Source organism: Saimiri boliviensis, chromosome 8 (assembly GCF_048565385.1).
Source record: "Saimiri boliviensis isolate mSaiBol1 chromosome 8, mSaiBol1.pri, whole genome shotgun sequence".
Lineage (NCBI taxonomy): Eukaryota > Metazoa > Chordata > Mammalia > Primates > Cebidae > Saimiri > Saimiri boliviensis.
The window spans coordinates 31,033,189-31,055,285 of record NC_133456.1 but is presented as its reverse complement, the minus strand read 5'-3'; the positions used below and the strand labels follow the sequence as shown (position 1 = coordinate 31,055,285).

Sequence of the window (22,097 nt, the reverse complement as noted above, 5' to 3'; positions counted from 1 at the left end):
TTCTTTCATGTCAAGAGCTACTCCACAAATTGCTTTCGTTGCCCAAAGATTCACTGGATTTCCAGTTTGGTACCTTTTAGGATGACTCAAGGAATCTGGTCAGAAAAAACATTTACAAAAACCAGCATTACCTTCTAAGATTGTGGAGTGACTATGGTTAACAAAACCATCTTATATGCATTATCTTATCACTACAGGTGAGGGGAAGGGAAGAGGAAAAAGGACGATCTGAAAGAACTTCAGAACTTTTTCTTTTCAAGGAACCCTTGAATACTCTAGAACTCATTGACAGTCCTTGGTCTCAGATAGGAAGGATTACAGGCTGTTGCCTTAGGCATGCCTCTGCTCCTTAGACAGAACTCAGATTCACTGCTCTCCAGCTTGAAAAACCTGTCTGCCACTCAGGAAGAAGTATTTAGGACTTGCCTGCTTACCTTTGTTTAGCAGTGAGTGTCTCCTCCAGATAAAGAAAATAAATCAAAAGACCAAACATGAAAAAGGTAAGTGCAAAAACAATTTTAACTCTGAGAGGAGTGAGTTGAGAAGTGTTTTATCATTTCCAGCTCCTGGGGTTAAAAAAAATAAGCCCCTGGCTGGTTAGTAAATTATAGATATTTTCCAGAGGATACATGTTCCACGGAACCTGGAGGCTATGCTGACTGTATAGCAGCAGGAAGCCAGAGCAGAGTGGGAAGAGTGGGTGGTGAACAGGATGACAGACGGCCCACCACGGCTCCAGCTGCCTCTTGCTGCCTCCTGCTGCCTCCCACCTTCCTCTGCATATTTGGATTCCTCAGGGGAGTTGACCAGAAGGCACACATTGGCCTGTCCCTGTTTGCTCTAAAAAGCTGTTGACAATGAAGGGAAGAACTGGGAGGTGTGACCCAAGAGGAAACCAGGGGCCAATTTTCCCAGCCACTCCTTTTGCTCCAAGAGGGAGTCTGAGATCAACCCCTCCTAACATTTTCACTTCCTCAAGCTTGCCAGAAGAATGGGGGCTGGGTGGGGCCTTGGTTCACTTTTGAATATTTTAATCTGCCTCCTGGGGTATGGTTTCTAGATCCTTCATAGCACTGAGGGATATACTTTTTTTGACAGCTAAGTGTGTGGATTTGGTGGGGTTTACACAGATGTTCATAGACTATGTGTCAGCCAGTCCATCCCATTTCCACAGGAATACAGCCCAGGCCATTTTTATGGCTTTCTCACTTTATTGTCTATAAACAACCCACTGACTGAGCAAAAAGATCTTCCTCCTAATCACAAAGCTCATTCCCACTTGTATGCTTTTGCAAAGCTGTTCCCTTTCCTCTTTACTCTCCTCAACTTTTCATAAAGAATTAGTCAAATTCTCATCTCTTTTGTGGAGCTGTTTCTGGGCCCCCAGGGGACCCACAGTAACCCAAACTTCTATATTTTTTCCTGTACACACTGTGTGTGCAACCAGAAATCTACTACATGCTGTCTTTATCTCCAATGTTTATATACTATTCTAGAGAGATTTATAATGGATTGGTTTGGGTTGCTTTCTGTTTTGCATGTATTTTATGGAAAGATGCTTGGTCTAGAGAAGAATTTATCTAGAGAGAAAAGTGGAGGTTTGAATGAGATAGTGAAGGGGGAAGGATGTTTAACTTTCATGCAGTTAGCTGTGTCCTACATCTCAAGTGAGGCTTAGAGGCTTGTAATGAAGATTTACCAATTGGTCCAAGGTCAGGTAACTCAAAGTGGACACCGTAGACCTCCAAGATGTAGCCCCTGGTCTCCTCAAACACATCTATGCTGAACCGCATTCCTCTCTGGAATGGAAAATAGACACTGGTGTGCCCTCTAAAATCACAGCTGTAGTTATAACTGAAGCTGCACAGAGCCATAGCCAGTCCCACATCCAAAAATAAAGCTCTGGTTTGTTGAGCTGACTGAGAGGTGACCCGAGCAAAGATGAGTTAAAAAGCAAAGCTTAATTCCTAATCACATATGTGATCCAAGCCAATTCTAGTCTACCCTCTCATTGGGTCCAGAGATAACGATAAGCCTGATTTAGTCACATTAAAAAAAAGAAAAAAAGTCAACCTTCACTGTCTCTACTGCCATTAGTGGGAATAGGGCCTTATCCAGAGTGTATGTAAATATTTAGTAAAGTGCAGTGACAAGTGGTCTGTGCTTTAGAATTATGTGCTATATTAAAACAAAACAGGCACCCAAGCTTGCTTACTCTTCAGCACATGGAACCTTCTGCATAACTCAAGCTCCCTCCTCGTTGCCCAGACATGACAGAGAAATTTTAGAGCTGGAAATAGCAGCAGCTGAAACATCTGACTGCTCCCAAATTAGTGAGAGGCAGGGAAGAGAAGGGTACACATCACCAACCTGAATGACGCAGATCTCATTGGGCTGTACAAGCATCTTGCCAAACTCGGTGTAAATGAGAAGGTTCCCTTTCTGGGGAACTGACAAAAAAAGACAGGGCAGTCAGTGGTGAGCAATTCTTTTGGTGTGATAACCATTTCACGAACAGGAAAGGCTTAAGGGCTGCATTTGCTTTTTCATTCCAAATGAAAAGGGCTTTATTGAACCTCTTGGGGGAAAAGATATATCCTGACAAGTTAGATTAGCTATTTTCCTATCTAGAAGAATGTGAATAAAACAATGACTCTGCTTTTGTGGTCACCAGAAAGGAACTTGTATATGCACAATTTTGTGACATGGCCAAAAAGGGGTAGCAGAAATAGGATGGAAAGTCACCCATTTCTGTTAGTTCCAGCGAAAGGCTGACGTTTGCTTGTATAACGTATACACCAAAACGTTGACTCCAAAATAATTGATACTAAAAAAACTATCAAATATAATAGGCAGACCAGAACAATCTCTGATAGACTTTATATTTTAGATGGTCTCATGAAAATTTGAACTTAAACCGCAGTTACTAATGATAAATGGGCTTTTACTGAGTGAGTTCAAAGGCAAATATAGTTATCTTAATAAGTTAATCCCATTAGTATCAGTCTTCCTTTCTTTTCAGCTGCCCAGGTCTCCCACATCAGAAAGGTCCAGAAGAGATGGGTAAAGACAGAGAGACAAAGAAATAGAATAGGGGCTCTAAGGTACACTAGAAATCTTTTCCAGACCACTTGTGGCCTCTAGACCTCAGTCTCTGGATTGCACTAAATGAAATAAGACAGATTGGAGAATGAAGGAAAGTAATGTGCATAAAATTAGAAAGCAGCTTGTGGCTAGGGGTCAGTTAACAGTGAGGGGGTCTGAAGTCTTCAGAACTCACCAATCAAGAAGTCCCCATCTGAATTGTAAAAGCATCTGAAACATACAGAGTAACTCCTGTGATTTTCAGTTTTAACATTATCTAGACAAATTAATTCATAACACAAATTATTGTTTAGTACCTACTCTGTACCAAGCTTAGAGCTGGGTATAAAATGGGGAGCAAAATGACTCAGGCTCTGCCCTTGTGGAACCTGGAGTCTAGTGGGGAGTCAGAGAGCAATCAAACAATTACAGAACAAAATCATTGCAGCAATCAAATAACTGCAGAACAAAATCATCATTTTAATGGCCCTGTTCAAGGGAATGAAAGACTAAGGACTTGGTTAGTTTGAAGAATCAGCAAAGGCTTCTTCAAAGAAGGGACACATTTGACCAGAGATCTGAAGGCGTTATCTAGGTGAGGTTTGGAGAAAGGAAAGAAGGTTCTAGGCAAAAGGAACAGCAAGTACAAGTGCTCAGAAGGAGGAGGGCATGTGGCAGGTTGAAGGAAGTGAATGAAGGCCAGTGCGGCTCAAATGGAGACAGGGGAGGTGGCCTTATATGAGATTTGACCCAAAGAGAGGCCTTCAGAGCCTTGCCATAGGGGTGTGATCTTGCCCCTGATTCATGGCTCAGGAGTTAAATGTCTTACACCACAGGTTGCTAGCCAGAAAATGTGGAGTTGAGCTTTGGACACAAATGGTCCAGTTCCAGAGGTAGTATAGAATAAGAGAAGAATGCCATTTGCATATTTGTTTTGCAAAGCCAGTTTATAAGCTCCTCTACTTAGGAATTTTAAGCTTACACAGAACTATTAGCTGAATCCAAAGTCTGTTAGCTTGACCTGCCACTAACGAGTGGTCCTAATGGAAACTCACACAGAGTGACCTGGGACTCAAGAACAGCCCTGGAGAACCTTAGAAATTAAAGATGTTCAAGAGCACATGTTCTTAGGATCTCCTGAGGGCTAGGTCATGGGTTACTGGTCACTTATATTTGGCTCAGAATAAATAAACTCAAATATTTTACATATTAATAGTTTGACTCTTTTTGTCAACAATAATTTGGCACCTGGACACAAAAGGCCTCAGAGAATACTCAGAACCCTGAAGGAGTTGCCTGAACTCATAGCTAAGGTGCCAGCAGGGGCTCATCAAAGCCCCTTCAACTTCGGTCTTCTCCTCTGATGGAACTGTTAAGTCCCCATGAGCCCTGTTTTGTTGATGGTCCTTGATTTTTTCTGAGCTTTTTTCTTTTTCCTCCTAGGAAGTTCTTGTTTAGGTTCCTAATTCTAGTTCACAGATGCATTCTAAAGGATTTTCCCCATTGTCTTTTTCTAAAGACAAGAAGAATGACCCCCTTTTGGGTACCCTTTTGGTTTCCAGTTTGGAGGTGCATTCTAAACAGTCTTCTCCATTGTTTTTTTCTCCCAAAATTTAGCTCAGTTGGCTTGTCTGTGCATTTGCATGAGAAATTGAACTGTCACTTTTACAGAGAAAGGGCATTTTGTTCCTTCCAGCTAAAAGTCACCTTGGGTGTTTAGGGGCTGAGTTGCAGTGTTTGGGGGATTAATCCCCTGTGATGTGCAGTGGCCCTACAGGGACCCTCCGCCCCCCCAAAAAATAGTTTAAAAAGGTTTGTCCTGGAAATGCATATAATAGCTGATCACTTGGCATTCTGAGGCCTCTCCGAGGTGCTAGATCACTGGAGAAAGAAACTGAGACACATAAGAGGGTGGAAATAACTCCATGGTGAAACCCTGTGGAGTCCTGCCCACAATCAGTACACTGATCCACCACCCAAACAACTCCCAGGCTACAGTTCGGTTCCTCCTTTTAAGAAAAAAAGTGTGGGAAACAATCTAAGAATGAGGAAAGACACAGAGAAAGGTGCCTCTACTTGCAAGCGTTTGTGTAAAATGGAAAAGTTCAAGGGCATGCCAGGGTTTCTAGTACTCCAGCTGGTTAAATATTATAGTCTGTTGTGCACATTTTAAACTGATGGGAAAATTACATCATTCAAAGCCCAAAGGTCGACCTGCAACTACAGAGTTCCTAAGTTCTCTATTTCTCTGTTTTCTTTTCTTTCTCCTTTAAATGTGCTGTTATTTTTCTACTGAGACAAAAACCACCGTTTGCATCTAATGTACACGCTACATGTATTGATTGATGTCTTATGTCTCCCTAAAATGTATAAAACCAAGCTGTAGCCCAACCACCTTGGGCACATATTCTCAAGATCATATTTGGCTGAGGTCACTCATATTTGGCTCAGAAAAATCCTTGAAGTATTAAAAAACAACAACAAAACAATATTTGGACTCAAATCTACTCTACTTTCAATCTACTCCTACATTCCAGAGCTCCATCCTCCCTTTTCTGTTTACATTGTTATGGGATGTTCTTGTTTATATCATGGGTGCCAGTCAAGATAAATGCCTTTTGGCTCATTTATTATCGTTGTCAATAAATACATATCAATATTGCCTTGAGGAAAAACCCAATAACAAAAACAACTAAGTATGTGCATATGTGACTTCACAAGAGCGAGATCTGGAGTTTACCTTCTGGCCAACAGCCCTTAAGGGATGGGCATGTCCTAGTCCAGAACTTAGCCACTTACCTGTTCTCCATGGAGGTATTACAGAGGAAAATATGGATAGCAAGCCCATTGTTAGACTTTATGTCTCCAGCTCCACACAAGGTGTGCAGGCCCTGGAAGAGAGCCACAGGAGAGGGAAAAGGTTAATGTGAACGGTGCCCAAGAGACAGCCCTTCCACTGGTCCCTGATGGTCATGAAGAACATTTCTACTAGGGTCTTCCCTTTGGGACCAGTGGGACATTTGTAATCCAGGCAGCCTCTGAGGAGCCTGAATTTACTGATTCATGTTTCGTAGTTTGTGGTTTACCCTAGTATCCAGGCATGGCCTAAATCTGGGTTGTCTTAGTGGCTATATCAGAACTTACAGAACATCAGTTCATTACTTGATATTTTATCAGTTTGATGCTTGACATCAACTGGAAGAAGAGAGTCTGTTGGAGGTACCATCAGGCATCTACAAGGCTCAGGGAGGAAGGCTGCAGCATCAGGGACCAGTTAAGGCCCCTCAAGTACACTCCACTATAGGCAACCCTCTGCTTATGAATAGGGTTGGCCTAATCTCTCTGGAATAGGGCAGAGGACTGCATTCTGACAGACTGCAAATCTCTCTTCTGTGTGACCAGATGATCCACAGTGCAAGAAACCTTAACACATGGCCCTTCTCAAAACAGTTCTCAGCCCCAAACCTACAGATGGAGAGCATAAAGGAGGGAGCTCTGCTCCTCCAGATATCCACAGTTCACCCAAGAAAGGGGATGGGGCAAAAGTTTTGTATTTTAACTCAATTTGTAAGTTTAGGGTATATTTAAGTGAGTCTACACAGGGTTTGGAGCACTTAATAAAGATGTAACTTCAAGATGATTCCAACAATTTGTCCTATGGTTAGGCACTTGGACTGTCCCTAAGAAAGCCATGAGCTGAGGTCTGCAGAACCCTCCACTGGTTTCTTTGAGCCTCACTTCCTTAGAGCTCCTTTCTCCTCTCTCCCAGATACCCCTTAATCTGGGCATTTATTCCAGTACTCCTAGACCTATAACTACTGAACAGAGCTTCCAATCAGCACTGCACTAACTAGAGTTGCCTTGCTGAGTTGATGCCATTCTAGCCCAGTCTACTTCAGGAAGATAATGAACTTGGATGGGAAATATTTTCTATTTATTTTTGCTAATCTCTGAGTGAAATTTATCATTTCCCTCAACTAATATGAATGTAGTCAACAAACCATAGCAGGATAAGAGGTGTCTGTAATTTTATCAATGATAAGAATAATGAATATCACATTATAGCTGTTATAAATACCTCAAAGTATATTTATGCTCATACCATAATTATTAGAAGTTTTCCATAGATATTATGATTTAGCACATTAACAAGACAGCATATATATGACTACAAATCAAATTTGGTTTTAATGGTATTTTTGTCATTATATTTCAATATCATTAGCTTCTTTGTAATTTTATATAATTTATTTTATACATTTATAAACAAAGACATCATCAGACTATCAAAACAAGCAAAAAGGTTCAAAGCCCCTGTTCTAGCCAAAAGAAAGGAGCTTAAGTAGGAAAATGTTCAATTGCCATTGGCCTTTCTGAGATATAAATAGTTAATGAGTACCCTTTGGTGTCAGGGGCCATATGGTTTCTGTAAGACATCCCTCTGCCAGTCCCCAAAGCATATGCAGGTGGTTTTGTCTCTGTTGCCTTCTGATAGGGCTGCTTCTGCTTGGAATTCAGCCTGCATATGGTTGGCTCACTCACCACAGAAGAGAGAAGAGCAGTAGGAAGGGTGTAGATAGGACTGACTTACACTCACAAAGTCCACTTTCTTTTGAGATGCTTTTGGAATCTCAAACGGTTTCCATCTAAGCTGGAAAAAAATACACATACAGAAAAATTACTTCACAAAGGGAAACCATAGACCTTCTAAATAAATAGAATCAATTACACAGAAGAGAAAGGAAAGCTGCTCCCTCTGTGAGGCTCTACTTGTGATTTAGTTATTTTAAAATGATTATCCATCATTTTCTTAAAGGGACTCTGTTAGTGTGTATGTTATTTGTGCATGCACACGTGTGTGTGTGTGCTTAAAACTATATGAATATAAACTGCTTTTGTTCCTTAGCACTTTAAATTATAAAAATAAAAGAAAACCATTGCTTCCTCCTTTGGAAGCTATTTCTTTTAATATTTTGCTCAGGCACATCAGTGAGTTCTGACTGATGCTACTTTTTATGCTATTTATAATCAGCTCCCTTTCCTGGCATGCCAGTCTCTCTGTGTGGGCTCCTGACACTGCAGGGGAAGGTTCTACTTCTACTTCAAGCCTTTACAGTTTTAAATTATTATTTTTTTTTTAAGAGAAAGAAAGAGCACCCAGCTGAGATTGGATTTGGAAATGCCGTACCAGGTTCAGCTACTTCACAAAACCCCACGTTTGTCCCTAGGCTGCCTGACAGTTCAGTTTAAATCACAACAATCTTTAATTTAATAATGAAGTGATCTAAGGAAGTAGAGAGGAAAATCAGCAAGTTTAGGCCCTTCTTGAAGTGTCAGCCCAGTATTTGTTAATCAACTTGGCAGCAGGCCTGACCTAGCCAGGCTGGCAGCTGATAAGCCCAGCTGCCACGTTTCATGGAGTGACCTGCACCCTGAGGACCAGCTCCATTGGCTGCAGCACCTGGTCAAGGTGGGCTTGGCAGGGCCTCCATCAGGTCATAGGGCTCAGCTCATTCTGTATTTCAGGAAGGCAGCCAGATGGGAAAGGAAGCAGCAAGTGGAAAAGGCGGCCCTGGGATTATTCCGCCTCTTTGACAAACACCGTCAGGCAGCAGCCTTCATTGCTTCAAAGTAAAGCACGATGATCACATTCTAAGATGCTTAAAAGGGATGTAAAATGTTGATTTGGGAAACAGTGCTACAATCATGCTTCAGAAAGAAAGAAATGCTTTAGGACGAATTCCATTAAGGGTGCTATCTCTTATGGGTGTAATGGGGAGCAAGAATCTAGGAAACAGTTTCTCAACCTTGGCACGATTGACATTTTGCACCAAATAATTCTTTGTTGTTCGGAGGTGTTTGGTGCATTGTGCAATGCTTAGCATCATCCATGGCCTTTCCCCCACTAGGTTCCAGTGGCATTCCACCAAGTCTTAACAACCAAAAATGTCTCCAGACATTGCCAAACATCACTTGGGGGGAGATTTTCCCCCAGGTGAGAACCAGTGACCTAGGAGGATATTTCCCTAACATCAGGAAGTGCCACAGCTAAGCACTGTTGGATTTTTTAGGGGAACTTCTGGTCTACCACTAACCATTACCTGCTGCTTCATTCTATAATAACAGAGCGGAGTTTTTATACCCAGGAAGATTGTCAAGAAGACAATACTACCTAGAATCTTAGTTTCAAAAAGAAAATCCAGAAAGAGTCATCTTTCTAGATATCCCAGTAGAAGGGATTTACGTATCAGATCAATGGTTGTCTGGGTAACCTTTTAGCTCAATCCAGAGATTCTCAATCCTGGCCACCCATGAGAATAACATGGAGAACCTTTGAGACAAAGACCAAATTAAATCAGAATCTGTGAAGGTGGGGCCCAGACATTTGTATTTTATAAAAGTTCTTCTAATATGCAGTTAGGGTTTAACAATCAGCACACCCAACCCAGAGGTACTGTGATTCTTGTATTGATAAACCAAACATCATACTCAGAAAAGTCCACCCAGTCAACCAACCAATTAGTCAATTAAAGTCTGCCATCTTGGGCCATATGTGGTAGTGACAATGCCAATTGCTAAATAGCAAGAACGATTAATTAGTACAAGTCCAAGGATTTACAGATCTAAGGAAAAGGTGATCAAGAAAAAAGAAAAGAAGAAAGAAGAAAGAGAAAGAAAGTAAAGAGAGAGCAAGAGAGACATCCCAGTAGCAGGGGATTTGCTGCCTGGTTTGTTGGACTGGGTTTGTTCATCTGCCTGATATTAAAATATCTGTTGTAAGGCCAGGTGTGGTGGCTCACACCTGTAATCCCAGCACTTTGAGAGGTCAAGCAGATGGATTATGAGGTCAGGAGTTCAAGACCAGCCTGGCAAACATAGTGAAACCCCATGTTTACTAAAAATACAAAAATGACTGTAATCCCAGCTACTCAGGAGGCTGAGGCAGGAGAATCATTTGAATCCGGGAGATGGAGGTTCCAGTGTGCCAAGACCTCACCACTGCACTTGAGCATGGGTGACAGAGTGAGACTCGACTGTGTCTCAAAAAAAAAAAAAACCCAAAAAACAAAACAAAACCCCTGTTTTGAGTATAAACAAAGTCCTGGCCCTCAGAGAAGGCGTTTGTCTTCTGTGAGTGGGAAAGACTGAGCCAGAGAGATTGATGGGTTGACTAGGTTAACTAGTCATTTTTCAAGGTCTTCTGTAGCACATCAGTCCTCAACTCATGAGAAGAGAGAGCTGGGGGTGCTGGATGAAAATGCAACTACATTTCATATTGATGGGATGATGGCTCACAATCTGGAAGAAGCAATGACCTCGATGAACCTTCTCTAATCCAAAAATGATCCTCACCAAATGACAGAGATGGTACAGAGAGGGGAGTCATTTATCTGTTGGCCCTGATGGCAGAGGATTATATAGTGTCTATATTCAGATCATACTGGGCCTGTATTATGAAGGATAATAAAATCCCTAAGATGATTCTGATAAACTCAGGACTCACAAGAGAAAGCCAGCTTTGGATTCTTGGGCAAAAGATTTTGGTTAGGAGCTCCGGTGTGATATTTTGGTAAATTTGAGGGGGGAGATCTGGGAAGAGGATTAATAGGAAGAGACCATAGGAAGAGACTGCATGGTAGAAACATCTACTAAAGCTAGCTGTAGCTTCATTGTATGCTGTGGAGCAATAACTCTGATCCAACGCCAGACCAAAAGGACAGTGCACTGGAGACTTGGGTTTTGCTACTTTCTCTGTTCCCATGTACTCTGTGATCCAGGAAAGCCATTTTCACTCTCCAAATTGTGTTTTTTTCTTACATATAACAATGGGGTGCTGGTGAGAACTACAATTCCATAATTCTCTCCAGAGAAGAACCTCTGAAAGAAGTAAAGGATGCTTGCTGATTGATTTAGTTCTTGCTGTGGGCTAAGTTGTGTCCTCTTCCAAATTTGTGTGTTGAAGCCCTAACCTCCAATGTGACTATGTTTGGAGATGGGTTTTAAGGTTAAAAGAGATCATAAATGTGGGGCCCTAATCTGATAGGACTGATGGCTTTGTAAGAAGAAATCTGTCTCTCTGCATGCACTCAGAGGATAGGCTATGTGAGGACATACTAAGAAGGACTGTCTTTAAACCAAAGAGGAGCCTTACCAGATGTCAACCCTGCTTATACGTTGGACTGGGACTCCCAATGTTCAGAACTGTAAGAACATTTCTGTTGTTTAAACTACCCTGTCTGTAGTATTTTGTTATGGCAGCTCAATCAGACAAATATAGTCCTAAAGCTTTTTTAAACAGTTTATTTTATTTATACCATGTACTATTGTTAGTTTCTTCTATATAGAATTTACTTATTAAACATTTCAAAAACAATAAAATCAATTGTAATGCCCAGTGCAATGGCTTGCTTATAGTAGGCATTAATATTTGTTGAATAACTAAATGGATAAATAAATCTAAGGCACTGAGAACATTGCTAAAAACAAGACTAAAGCAAATTTGTGAGGTCTTTTTTTGGGGGCGGGGACTGAGTCTCGATTTGTCACCCAGGCTGGACTATAGTGGTGCAATCTTGGCTCACTGCATCAAATGATTCTTCTGCCTCAGCCTCCCAAGTAGCTTGGACTACAGGCAGATGCCACCACACACCGGCTAATTTTTGTATTTTTAGTAGAGATGGGGTTTTGCCATGTTGGCCAGGCTGGTCTTAAACTCCTGACCTCAGGTGATTCACCCACCTCGGCCTCCCAAAGTGTTGGGATTACAGGCATGAGCCACCAATCCCGGCCTGTGAGATCTTTTGGAAGTCAAAATAACATTCAGGCAATAGCTATAAAATCAAATATTTCTAAAAGTCCAAAGATTATTTCTAAAATGTCAGTTCTTCATACATGTGTAAAATAATCACTTCCATATATTTTCTTTTTTTTCTTTTTTTACTTGTTTTCCAATTCTGCTTCTTCTGTAGATCACTTCTATATTTTTTTCTGACCTTCTGTTCAGTTGTCCTATCAACTGTTGAGATAGGGGTGTTGAAGTCTCCAACTAAAATTGCAGATTTGTCTATTTTTCCTTTTAGTTCTATTATTGCTTCACATATTTTACAACTGTACTCTGTGAGTTCTATAGGAAGATAAACTTACTCGTTAGAAATAAGGTGGTCAAAAATAATTTGAAAGCATCTTTAAGGGTGTCCAAAGTTAGATTTAAAGATTATTTAAGACTACCAAAGGAGAAAGACGGAACTGGTGGCTTTTTGATGATCAGGATTCAAACATGCCCAGAGATGAAAAGGAAATATTAGATAATTGGCCTATGTATTTCCAGTTAGAATACTGGGAATTGAGCTAGATGATCCGAGTATCCCTTTCAAAGTGGAGATTCTTTGATTTACTGAGATTCCCTCTATAATTCCCGCGGACTCAACTAAATTGGATGACTTGGGTACTCTCAACAACACTGGCTGAGAATAGCTAGACATATCATTAGAAGTCAGTACCACCTATCCAATAATTTTGAAGTAACTTCTAGGTGAAATAGTCTTCATAATGTGCATATTAGTCTGTTCTCACATTGCTATAAAGAAATACCTGATACTGGGTGATTTATAAAGAAAAGAGGTTTAATTGGCTCACAGTTCTTCAGACTGCACAGGAAGCATGATGCTGGCATCTGCTCAGCTTCTGAGGAGGCCTCAGGAAATGTATAATCATGACAGAAGGTGAAGCAGGAGCAGTCACGGCTTACATTGCAGGAACAGGAGAGAAACAGAAAGAGAGAGAGAGAGAGAGGGAGGGAGGGAGGGAAAGAGAAAGAAAGAAAGAAAGAGAGAGAGAGAGAGAGAGAAAGAGAGAGAGAGAGAGAAAGGGGTGGCAGGTGCCACAAACTTAATTAATCAGATCTCATGAGAACTCACTATCATGAGAACAGTACCAAGGGGGATGGTGCTAAACCACTCATGAGAAACTGCCCTCAAGATCCAATTACCTCCTGCCAGGCCCCACCTCCAGCATTGGGGATTAAAATTAGATACGAAATTTGGTGGGGACACAGATCCAAACCAAATTATTCTGTCCCTGGCTCCTCCCAAACCTCATGTTCTTCTCACATTTCAAAATATAACCATGCCTTCCCAACAGTCCCCAAAAATCCTAACTCATTATAGCAAAACTCAAATGTCCGAAGTTCAGTGCATACAGAGAACTCATCCCAAGGGAAGAATCAGGGAAGAAGGAATGTAACCCCTGAGAAGCATACCAATGTATAAAACCCTGAAGTCAAACCATGTACTTGCCGGGCGCGGTGGCTCAAGCCTGTAATCCCAGCACTTTGGGAGGCCGAGGCAGGTGGATCACGAGATCAAGAGATCAAGACCGTCCTGGTCAACATGGTGAAACCCCATCTCTACTAAAAATACAAAAAATTAGCTGGGCATGGTGGCACGTGCCTGTAATCCCAGCTACTCAGGAGGCTGAGGCAGGAGAATTGCCTGAACCCGGGAGGTGGAGGTTGTGGTGAGCCGAGATCGTGCCGTTGCACTCCAGCCCGGGTAACAAGAGCAAAACTCCATTAAAAAAAAAAAAAAAAAAAAAAAAAAACAACCATGTACTTGATTTCTCAAGTCACCTGCTTTGCCCTCTTCCAAGTGGATTTTATTCTCTTCTTGCTCTAAACTTTTAAATAAACTTTCACTGACTTCAAAATACACTATAAGGCTACAGTAATCAAAACAGCATAGACCAATGGAACAGAACAGAGGCCTCAGAGGCAATGCCACACATCTGCAACCATCTGATCTTTGACAACTCTGAAAAAACAAGCAATGGGGAAAGGATTCCCTGTTTAATAAACGGTGTTGGGAAAACTGGCTAGCCATGTGCAGAAAGCAGAAACTGGACCCCTTGCTGACGCCTTACACTAAAATTAACTCCAGATGGATTAAAGATTTAAACATAAGACCTACCACCATAAAAACCCTAGGAGAAAACCTAGGCAAAACCATTCAGGACATAGGCATAGGCAAGGACTTCATGACTAAACCACCAAAAGCATTGGCAACAAAAGCCAAAATAGACAAATGGGATCTAATTAAACTCCAGAGCTTCTTACAGCAAAATAAACAATCATTAGAGTGAACCAGCAACCAACAGAATGGGAAACAATCTTTGCAATCTACCCATCTAATAAAGGGCTAATATCCAGAATCTACAAAGAACTAAAACAGATTTACAAGAAAAAGACAAACCAATGCAAAAGTGGGCAAAAGATATGAACAGACTCTTTTCAAAAGAAGACATATATGAGGCCAACAAACATATGAAAAAATGCTCATCATCACTGGTCATTAGAGAAATGTAAATCAAAACCACATTGAGATACCATCTCATGCCAGTTAGAATGGTGATCATTAAAAAATCTGGAGACAACAGATGCTGGAGAGGATGCGGAGAAATAGGAACACTTTCACACCATTAGTGGGAGTGTAAACTAGTTCAACCACTGTGGAAGACAGTGTGGCGATGCCTCAAGGATCTAGAAATAGAAATTCCATTTGACTCAGCAATTCCATTACTGCGTATATATCCAAAGGATTATAAATTGTTCTATTATAAAGACACATGCACACGTATGTTCACTGTGGCACTGTTTACAATAGCAAAGACCTGGAACCAACCCAAATGCCCATCCATGATAGACTGGACAAGGAAAATGTGGCACATATACACCATGGAATACTATGCAGCCATAAAAAAAGATGAGTTTGTATACTTTGCAGGGACATGGATGAATCTAGAAACCATCATTCTGAGCAAACTGACACAAGAACAGAAAATCAAACACTGTATGTTCTCACTCACAGGTGGGTGTTGAACAATGAGAACACATGGACACAGGGAGGGGAGCATCACACACTGGGGTCTGTTGGTGGGGATTAGGGGAGGAATAGTGGGGGGTCGGGAGGTTGGGGAGAGAGAATATGGGGAGAAATGCCAGATATTAGTGATGGGGGAATGGAGGCAGCAAACCACCTTGTCATATATGTACTTATGCAACAATCCTGCATGATCTGCACATGTACCCCAGAACCGAAAGTACAATTTAAAAATATTTTTTTTAAATGTCCAAAGTTCAAGTCTCATCTGAGACAAGGTAAGTCTCTTCCACCTATAAGCCTGTAAAATAATAAATAAGTTAGCTACTTCCAAGATACAATGGGGGTATAGGCTTTTCATAAATGCTCCCATTCCAAAAGCGAGAAGTTGGCCAAAACAAAGGGTTGACAGGCCCCATGCATATCTGAAACACAGCAGGGAAGTAATAATATTTTAAAGCTCCAAAGCAATCTCCTTTGACCCCATGTCCCACATCCAGGGAACACTGGTGTGAGGGGTGGGCTCCCAAGGCCTTGGGCAGCCCTGCTTCTGTGGCTTTGCAGGGTTCAGCCCCTGCAGCTGCTCTCAGGGTCTGCCATTGAGTGCCTGTGGCTTTTCCAGGTACACAGTGTAATCTGTGGATGCATCTACCTTTCTGGGCTCTAGAGGATGGAAGCCCTCTTCTCACAGCTCCACTAGCAGTGCCCAGTGGGGACTCTGTGTGAGAGCTCCAACTTCACACTTCCCCCTCCCACACTGCCCTAGTAGATGTTCTCCGTGAGCACTCTGTCCAGCAGCTGGCTTCTGCCTAGACTCCAGGTTTTTCTGTACATCCTCTAAAATCTAGGTGGGGACTCCCAAGCCTCAACTCTTGTATCCTGTGCACCTGCAGCCTTAAAACCAGATGGAAGCTACCAAGGCTTATGACTTGCACCCTTTGAAGCTATACCTGGGTCCCTTTGAGCCATAGCTGGAGCTAGAGCAGCTGGGATGCAGGAAACAGTGTCCCAAAGCTGTGCAGGGCAGTGAGGCCCTGGGCCTGGCCCACAAAACTATTCTTCCCTCCTAGGCCTCTGGGTCTGTGATGGGAGGAACTGCCCCAAAAGTCTGCAAAATGCCTTCAAGGCCTTTCCCATGTTGTCTTGGCTATTAGCACCTGACTCCTTTTTATATATGCAAATTTCTGCAGCCTGCTTGAATTCTTCTCCAGAAAATGGGCCTTTCTTTTCTCTCACGTGGCCAGGCTGCAAAATTTTCAAAGTTTTATACTCTACTTCCCTTTAGATACGAGTTAAAATTTAAATATAAGTTTAAATTTATTTTACTTATTTTAAAATGTAAGTTCCAACTTCAGGTCATTTATTTGCTTGTGCATGTGAGAATAGGCTATTAGAAGCAGCCTGGTCACATATTGAATGTTTTGCTGCTTAGAAATTTGTTGTATCAGACACTTTAAATCATCATTCTCAAGTTCAGAGTTCCACAGATCCCTAGGGCAGAAGCACAATGCAGCCAAGTTCTTTGCTAAGGCATATAACAAAAGTGACCTTTGCTTTACTTCCCAGTAAGTTTCTCATTTTCATCTGAGATTTCCTCAGCCTGGACTTTACTGCTCATATCAGTATTGGCATTTTTGTCACAACAATTTAACAAGTCTCTAGGAAGTTCCAAACCATCCCTCATCTTCCTGTCTTCTTCTGAGCCCTCCACACTCTTTCAACCTCTGCCAGTTACCCAGTTCCAAAGTCGCTTCCACATTTTCAGGTATCCTTATAGCAATGTCCTGCTCCTTGGTACCAATTTTCTCTGTGTGTTTTTGCACTGCTATAAAGAAAGACCTGAGACTGAGTAATTTATAAAGAAAAGAGGTTTCATTGGCTCATGGTTCTGCAAGGTGTACAGGAAAAATAGCAGCTTCTGCTTCTGGAGAGGCTCAGGAAGCTTTCAATCATGGCAGAAGGCAAAGGGGAAATGAGGCATCTCATATGATGGAAATAGGAACAAGAGAGAGCAGAGGAGGTGGTTGCATGATGGGGTGGATTTCTCATGAATGGCTTAGCACTACCCTTTTGGTGCTATTCTCATGACAGTGAGTTCCCAAGAGATCTGGTCATTTAAAAGTGTGTAGCACCTCCCTTGCTCCTGCTCCTGCCATATGAGATGCCTTGCTCCCCCTTTGCCTTCCACCATGATTGGAAGCATCCTGAGGCCTCCCCCAAAGCAGAAGCCCCTATGCTTCCTGTACAGCCTGTAAAACTATGAGGCAATAAACTTCCTTTCTTTGTAAGTTACTCTGTCTCAGGAATTTCTTTATAGCAGTGCGAGAATGGATTAATATAATGTATAAACAGTTGTTAGCAGAGAGATCCAGGGTAATTTGTGGTGGTGAGTTTCCAGACTAAGAAAGATGGGAGGATTAAAATAAAACAATGGCTCACTTGAATTCTTCAGAAACTCTAGAAATTTGAGGAAAAAAGGTAGTATGAAGTATGTGGAGAGAAATCATGCTTTGGTTGATCCAATGGAGTTCTTTGAGGTAATAGGCAAGAATACAGGTAAGGTGGATCCAAGTCACTGTAATTTAGATTTCTAAAAGTCTTTCAGGCCGAGAGTGGTGGCTCATGCCTGTAATCCCAGCACTTTGGGAGGCCAATGTGGGCAGATCACCTGAGGTCAGGAGTTCGAGACCAGCCTGGCCAACATGGTGAAACTGTGTCTCTACCTAAAAAAGAAAAAAATTAGCTGGGTGTGGTGACGGGCACCTGTAATCCCAGCTGCTCAGGAGGTTGAGGCAGGAAAATCGCTTGAACTCAAAAGGAGGAGGTTGTAGTGAGCTGAGATCACACCACTGTACTCCAACCTGGGTGACAGAGCAAGACTCTATCTTAAAAAAAAAAAAAAAGGGGGTTTCATGAGGCTACAAATGAAGATGAGTCATCAAGGATAGAAACATGAATTCTTATTTGACCTTGCCCTTGAATGTAAACGGTTATCTAGCACCTACCACAGAGTATGGAACATAATAATTACTCAATTTAAAAAATGTCAGATGACATTTAATTCTCACAACAACTCTCTGAGGTGCCCTATGATTATTATTATCTCTATTTTAGAAGTGAGAAAACTGGTGGTTTAGAACACTTAAATTTTCTCTACTAAGAACTGATGCCAACATTTTCTCAGCCCCTCATACTAACTTACACCCTGAGCCCTTTGACCTTATCCTGTCTTGACCGGTTTCCCAAATATCCTGATCTCCTGGGGTCCTAAACCCAAGCTTTGCCTCCTTTTCATGGTCTTGTACTTGGTCTTCCAAACTGACCCTTATTTACTGTTCCTCTAGTGCTGAGTCACCCTGGCCTCAGTCTGACTCCTGGGACACTAACTCTGCTTAGGTCCTTCAGGGTCAATGTTCTTGTCTAATCTCCTTATATTAATTCTTTAAAACAATATTTATTGAACCTCTCTGTGTGCCAGATTTTATGCTAGGTGCTGGAGGTGAACATGACATTGTCTCTTCCCTCAGGGAATCCATTACAGAAGATCCTGGAAGCATGAAAAACTCGTGATAGAAAAACAAGTGGATCAGTGCAAATAACCTTGGAAGAGAAATGTAAATAGGAAGGTTCCCTCAGGAATAAGTTCTGGCACAGGGCCTATTTAACATTCTTATACATGGAAAATAAGAGATATAAGCAATGAAATCATCTGGTTTACAGACAGCTGCAATATCTTTGCAAGGAGTGAAATGTAAGTTGATGGAGATGTACTGTAAAAAGAGCCAGCAAGCTGTCCAAAAGGGCTGAGCAGGGGAATGTGCACTGCAATGTTGGCACACACCACTGAATGCATTCAGAGAAATGCAATCTAGTTTATTTATAGAATGATAGGATCTGAACTATCAGGCAGTTAAGTTCAACAAATACTTGTGATTCTACTACTTGGAAGAAGGCATGTACTGGATGCTGCAGATCAGATGAGGATGATAGTGACATAGACTCTACTCTTAAATACTCTGAGAAATACTGAAATGGTATAATGAAGAAAGTATTATTTAAAATGAATCATAAGTCATGAGTGGGATTAAGATAGGTAAATATTTGTGAAGGAAGAAAAGGAAATTCCAGGTAGATAAAACAGCTTGTAGCACTAAGGCAGGAGAACTTATGGAGTTGTCCTGGAATGGTGATGGTTCTAGTGTAGCTGAAAGGTAGGAGACATGGAAGAAAGTGGAGAGTTTGAAAGGCTGTGATAGTGATCAAGCTCTTGATCTCTTATCTTGGAAGCCTGCACTGGATTTAAAAGTGTACAGCACCTCCCTCCTCTCTCTCTTGCTCCTGCTCCTGCCACGTGAGATGCCTTGCTCACCCTTTGCCTTCTGCCATGATTGGAAGCATCCTGAGACCTCCCCAGAAGCAGAAGCCACTATGCTTCCTTTACAGCCTATAGAACACTCAGCTAATAAACTTCTAGTTTATTTATTGGTTGGAAAGTGGAGGGGAGGGGTGATGGTGAGATTTAAAGATTTTGAGATGATAATTTAGCAAGCTGATTCTGGCAGCATGGTGTGGGATAGGGAGGGGAAGACATATGAATCAGGTAGAAGGCCATTATAATAGTCTAGGTTAGAAGATATGAGGTCTGAACCAGGTAGAGGTAGGAAAAGGGAAAAAGGAACCTGAGAGATCCTGAAAGCACACTCTACAGCAGCATTTCATAAAGTGTGGTCCAGCACCAACCTGCATGGAAATCATCTGGGGAGACTCCTGTGTACCACCTCAGACCTACTGAACTAGGATCTCTGGGGAGCAAGGCTGAGGAATCTACATTTTAAACAAGTCCCCTGGAAACTCTTTTATATACTCAGGCATCACCATTCTATGGACTTGGCACCTGATTCACTGCAGAAAGCTAGGAAAATCCTCTGTTGTGCAACGAGTTCCTCCTGTTAGTTTGTCCCACTTGGTTATTTCTTATCAACTATGCCTTCATCTCTAAGGCAAAAAGAATCCAAAAGAATGGGAATCCTTAGTTGATATTTGGAGGGAAAAAGAAGCAGAAGGAGAGAATTATGGGTTAGATTGTGTTCTTTCTCCAAATTCATATGCTGAAGTTCCAACACCCTGTATTTCAGAATGTGACTGTATTTGCAGATGGAGTCCTTACAGGGATAATTAAATTAAAATGAGGTCACTAGAGTGGACTTTAATCTGATGTGATTGCTGTCCTTATGAGAAGAGGAAATTTGGCTACAGACACTTACAGAGGGAAGATGATGTAAGGAACCAAGGAGAAGATACAAGCCAACAAGAGAGGCCTTAGAAGAAAGCAACTCTGCTGATACCTCGATCTTGGAATCCAGAACTGTTAGAAAATAAATCTCTTTTGCTTAAGCCACCCAGTATCTTTTTGTCATGATAGCCCTAGCAGATGAATACAAAGGGGAAGGGGAAGGTGGGGGTGATGAGAAGGAGAAGAAAAGAGGAAGGTAAGAAAGACAGACAGTAAGAAAGAAGAAGACAGGAGAGAGAGTAAGTACTTCCCCTTCTCCCAGTCAGGAGATGGTGACAAGGGGGAGGTGAGAGTTTTATTAGTCCATTTTCATGCTGCCGATCAAGACATACCTGAGATGGAGCAATTTATATAGGAAAGAGGTTTAATTGGACTTACAGTTCCATGTGGCTGGGGAAGCCTCACATTCATGGTGGAAGGCAAGGAGGAGAGAGTCACATCTTACATGGATGGCAGCAGGCAAAGAAAGAGCTTGCGCAGGGAGATAACCTCCCACTGGGTCCCTCCTGTAACACTTGGGAATCCAAGATGGGATTTCAGTGGGGACACAGTCAAACTATATGAAGAGTCTAGTTCAGGACCTTGAAGAACACTTATTTTGCAGGTTTAGGAATCATGCAGTATCATGGAACTCAGGGAAAAAAGGAGATTCAGGAAGAAAAGAAGGAGGTCAGTTGTTCCAGGCTGGGATGTTGAGGAGAAAAGGATTATATTTAGCTGTGGATTTACTATATAATAGTAAAAATGGAAAAAATTCAAATATGTCACAATAGAGGAATTGTTTCATAAATATTTGTTGAATTATAATGTAACATCAAAAATTACGCTCAAGAAGTTTAAAAAGACATGAAAAAAGGCACAAAATATGATATTTAAATAAAAACAATTCAAAGTAAATATATATATAACTGATTGTTTTTAAAAAAGCATTATTATAAGTATATTCACTACCTCTTCCTCTTCCCTTCCCTGATCTCTACAGAAAATTCAGATTTGATTATTCTCACTGGAGTCCCTTGAACTCCAGTATTGCTATGGAGGTCACTGTTACGTGTGTGTCTCCCAGCCAAAGCGAGTAGAAGATTTATAGTTCAGGTGTCATTTCTAGAGGCAGAATGTAGGCAGAGAAAGAGAGAAGCCAACAATCAATGATGACAAGGTATGAAGAGCTTGGAGAAGGTGAGAGGTCAGGTGAGAGAAGACAGATGTGAGAGGGTTGGAGTCTGGGAAAAACTGGGGAAAGGCGATTTTAAAAAGTATTGCTGTGGATCATATATCCGATACTCTTTAACGTTTTCAGGAAAAGCAAGTAAAGATTAACATTATTTTACTTTTCTCTTTTTTTTTTTTTTTTTTTGAGATAGGGTCTTGCACTGTTGCCCAGGTTGGAGTGCAGTGGCATGACCAGGTCTCACTGCAGCCCTGATCTCCCGGGCTCAAGCAGTCCTCCCACCTCAGCCTACTGAGTGCCTGGGACTACAGGTGCTTGCAACCATACTTGGCTAAGTTTTTCACTTTTTTGTAGCGCTGGAGTCTTGCTATGTTGCCAAGGATGGTCTCAAACTCCTGGACTCAAGTGAACCTCTCATATTGGCCTCTCAAATAGCTAGGATTACAGGCATGAGCCACTGTGCCTGGCCAGATATTATCTTAAATTACTTTTGGTTACTGGCTAGATGGGACCCTAGGAATTATTTATTTACATATATGTACAAAAAGAAAAGACTTGAAAGAACCAAAAACATTAGAAGTTGTTAACTCTGTGTTAGTGGAATTACTGGGAACTGACACTTTCATGTAAGTTTTAAATAAAAATATGTATTAATTAGAGAGTGATGCACTATTGT

At 41.5% G+C, this 22,097-nt stretch overlaps 1 protein-coding gene across 1 annotated transcript in view; it reads right to left on the bottom strand.

Annotated features, from left to right (window-relative positions):
* HGD (homogentisate 1,2-dioxygenase) overlaps positions 1–22,097 on the bottom strand; it is a 54,215-nt gene that overhangs the window by 16,742 nt on the left and 15,376 nt on the right. The window contains exons 5-9 of the mRNA XM_003935401.4: positions 7,676–7,735; positions 5,884–5,975; positions 3,281–3,315; positions 2,371–2,450; positions 1,700–1,799 (exon numbers count right to left, since the gene is read on the bottom strand). Coding sequence (XP_003935450.2) covers positions 1,700–1,799; positions 2,371–2,450; positions 3,281–3,315; positions 5,884–5,975; positions 7,676–7,735 — 367 coding nt within the window. The remainder of the gene's footprint in view (positions 1–1,699; positions 1,800–2,370; positions 2,451–3,280; positions 3,316–5,883; positions 5,976–7,675; positions 7,736–22,097) is intronic.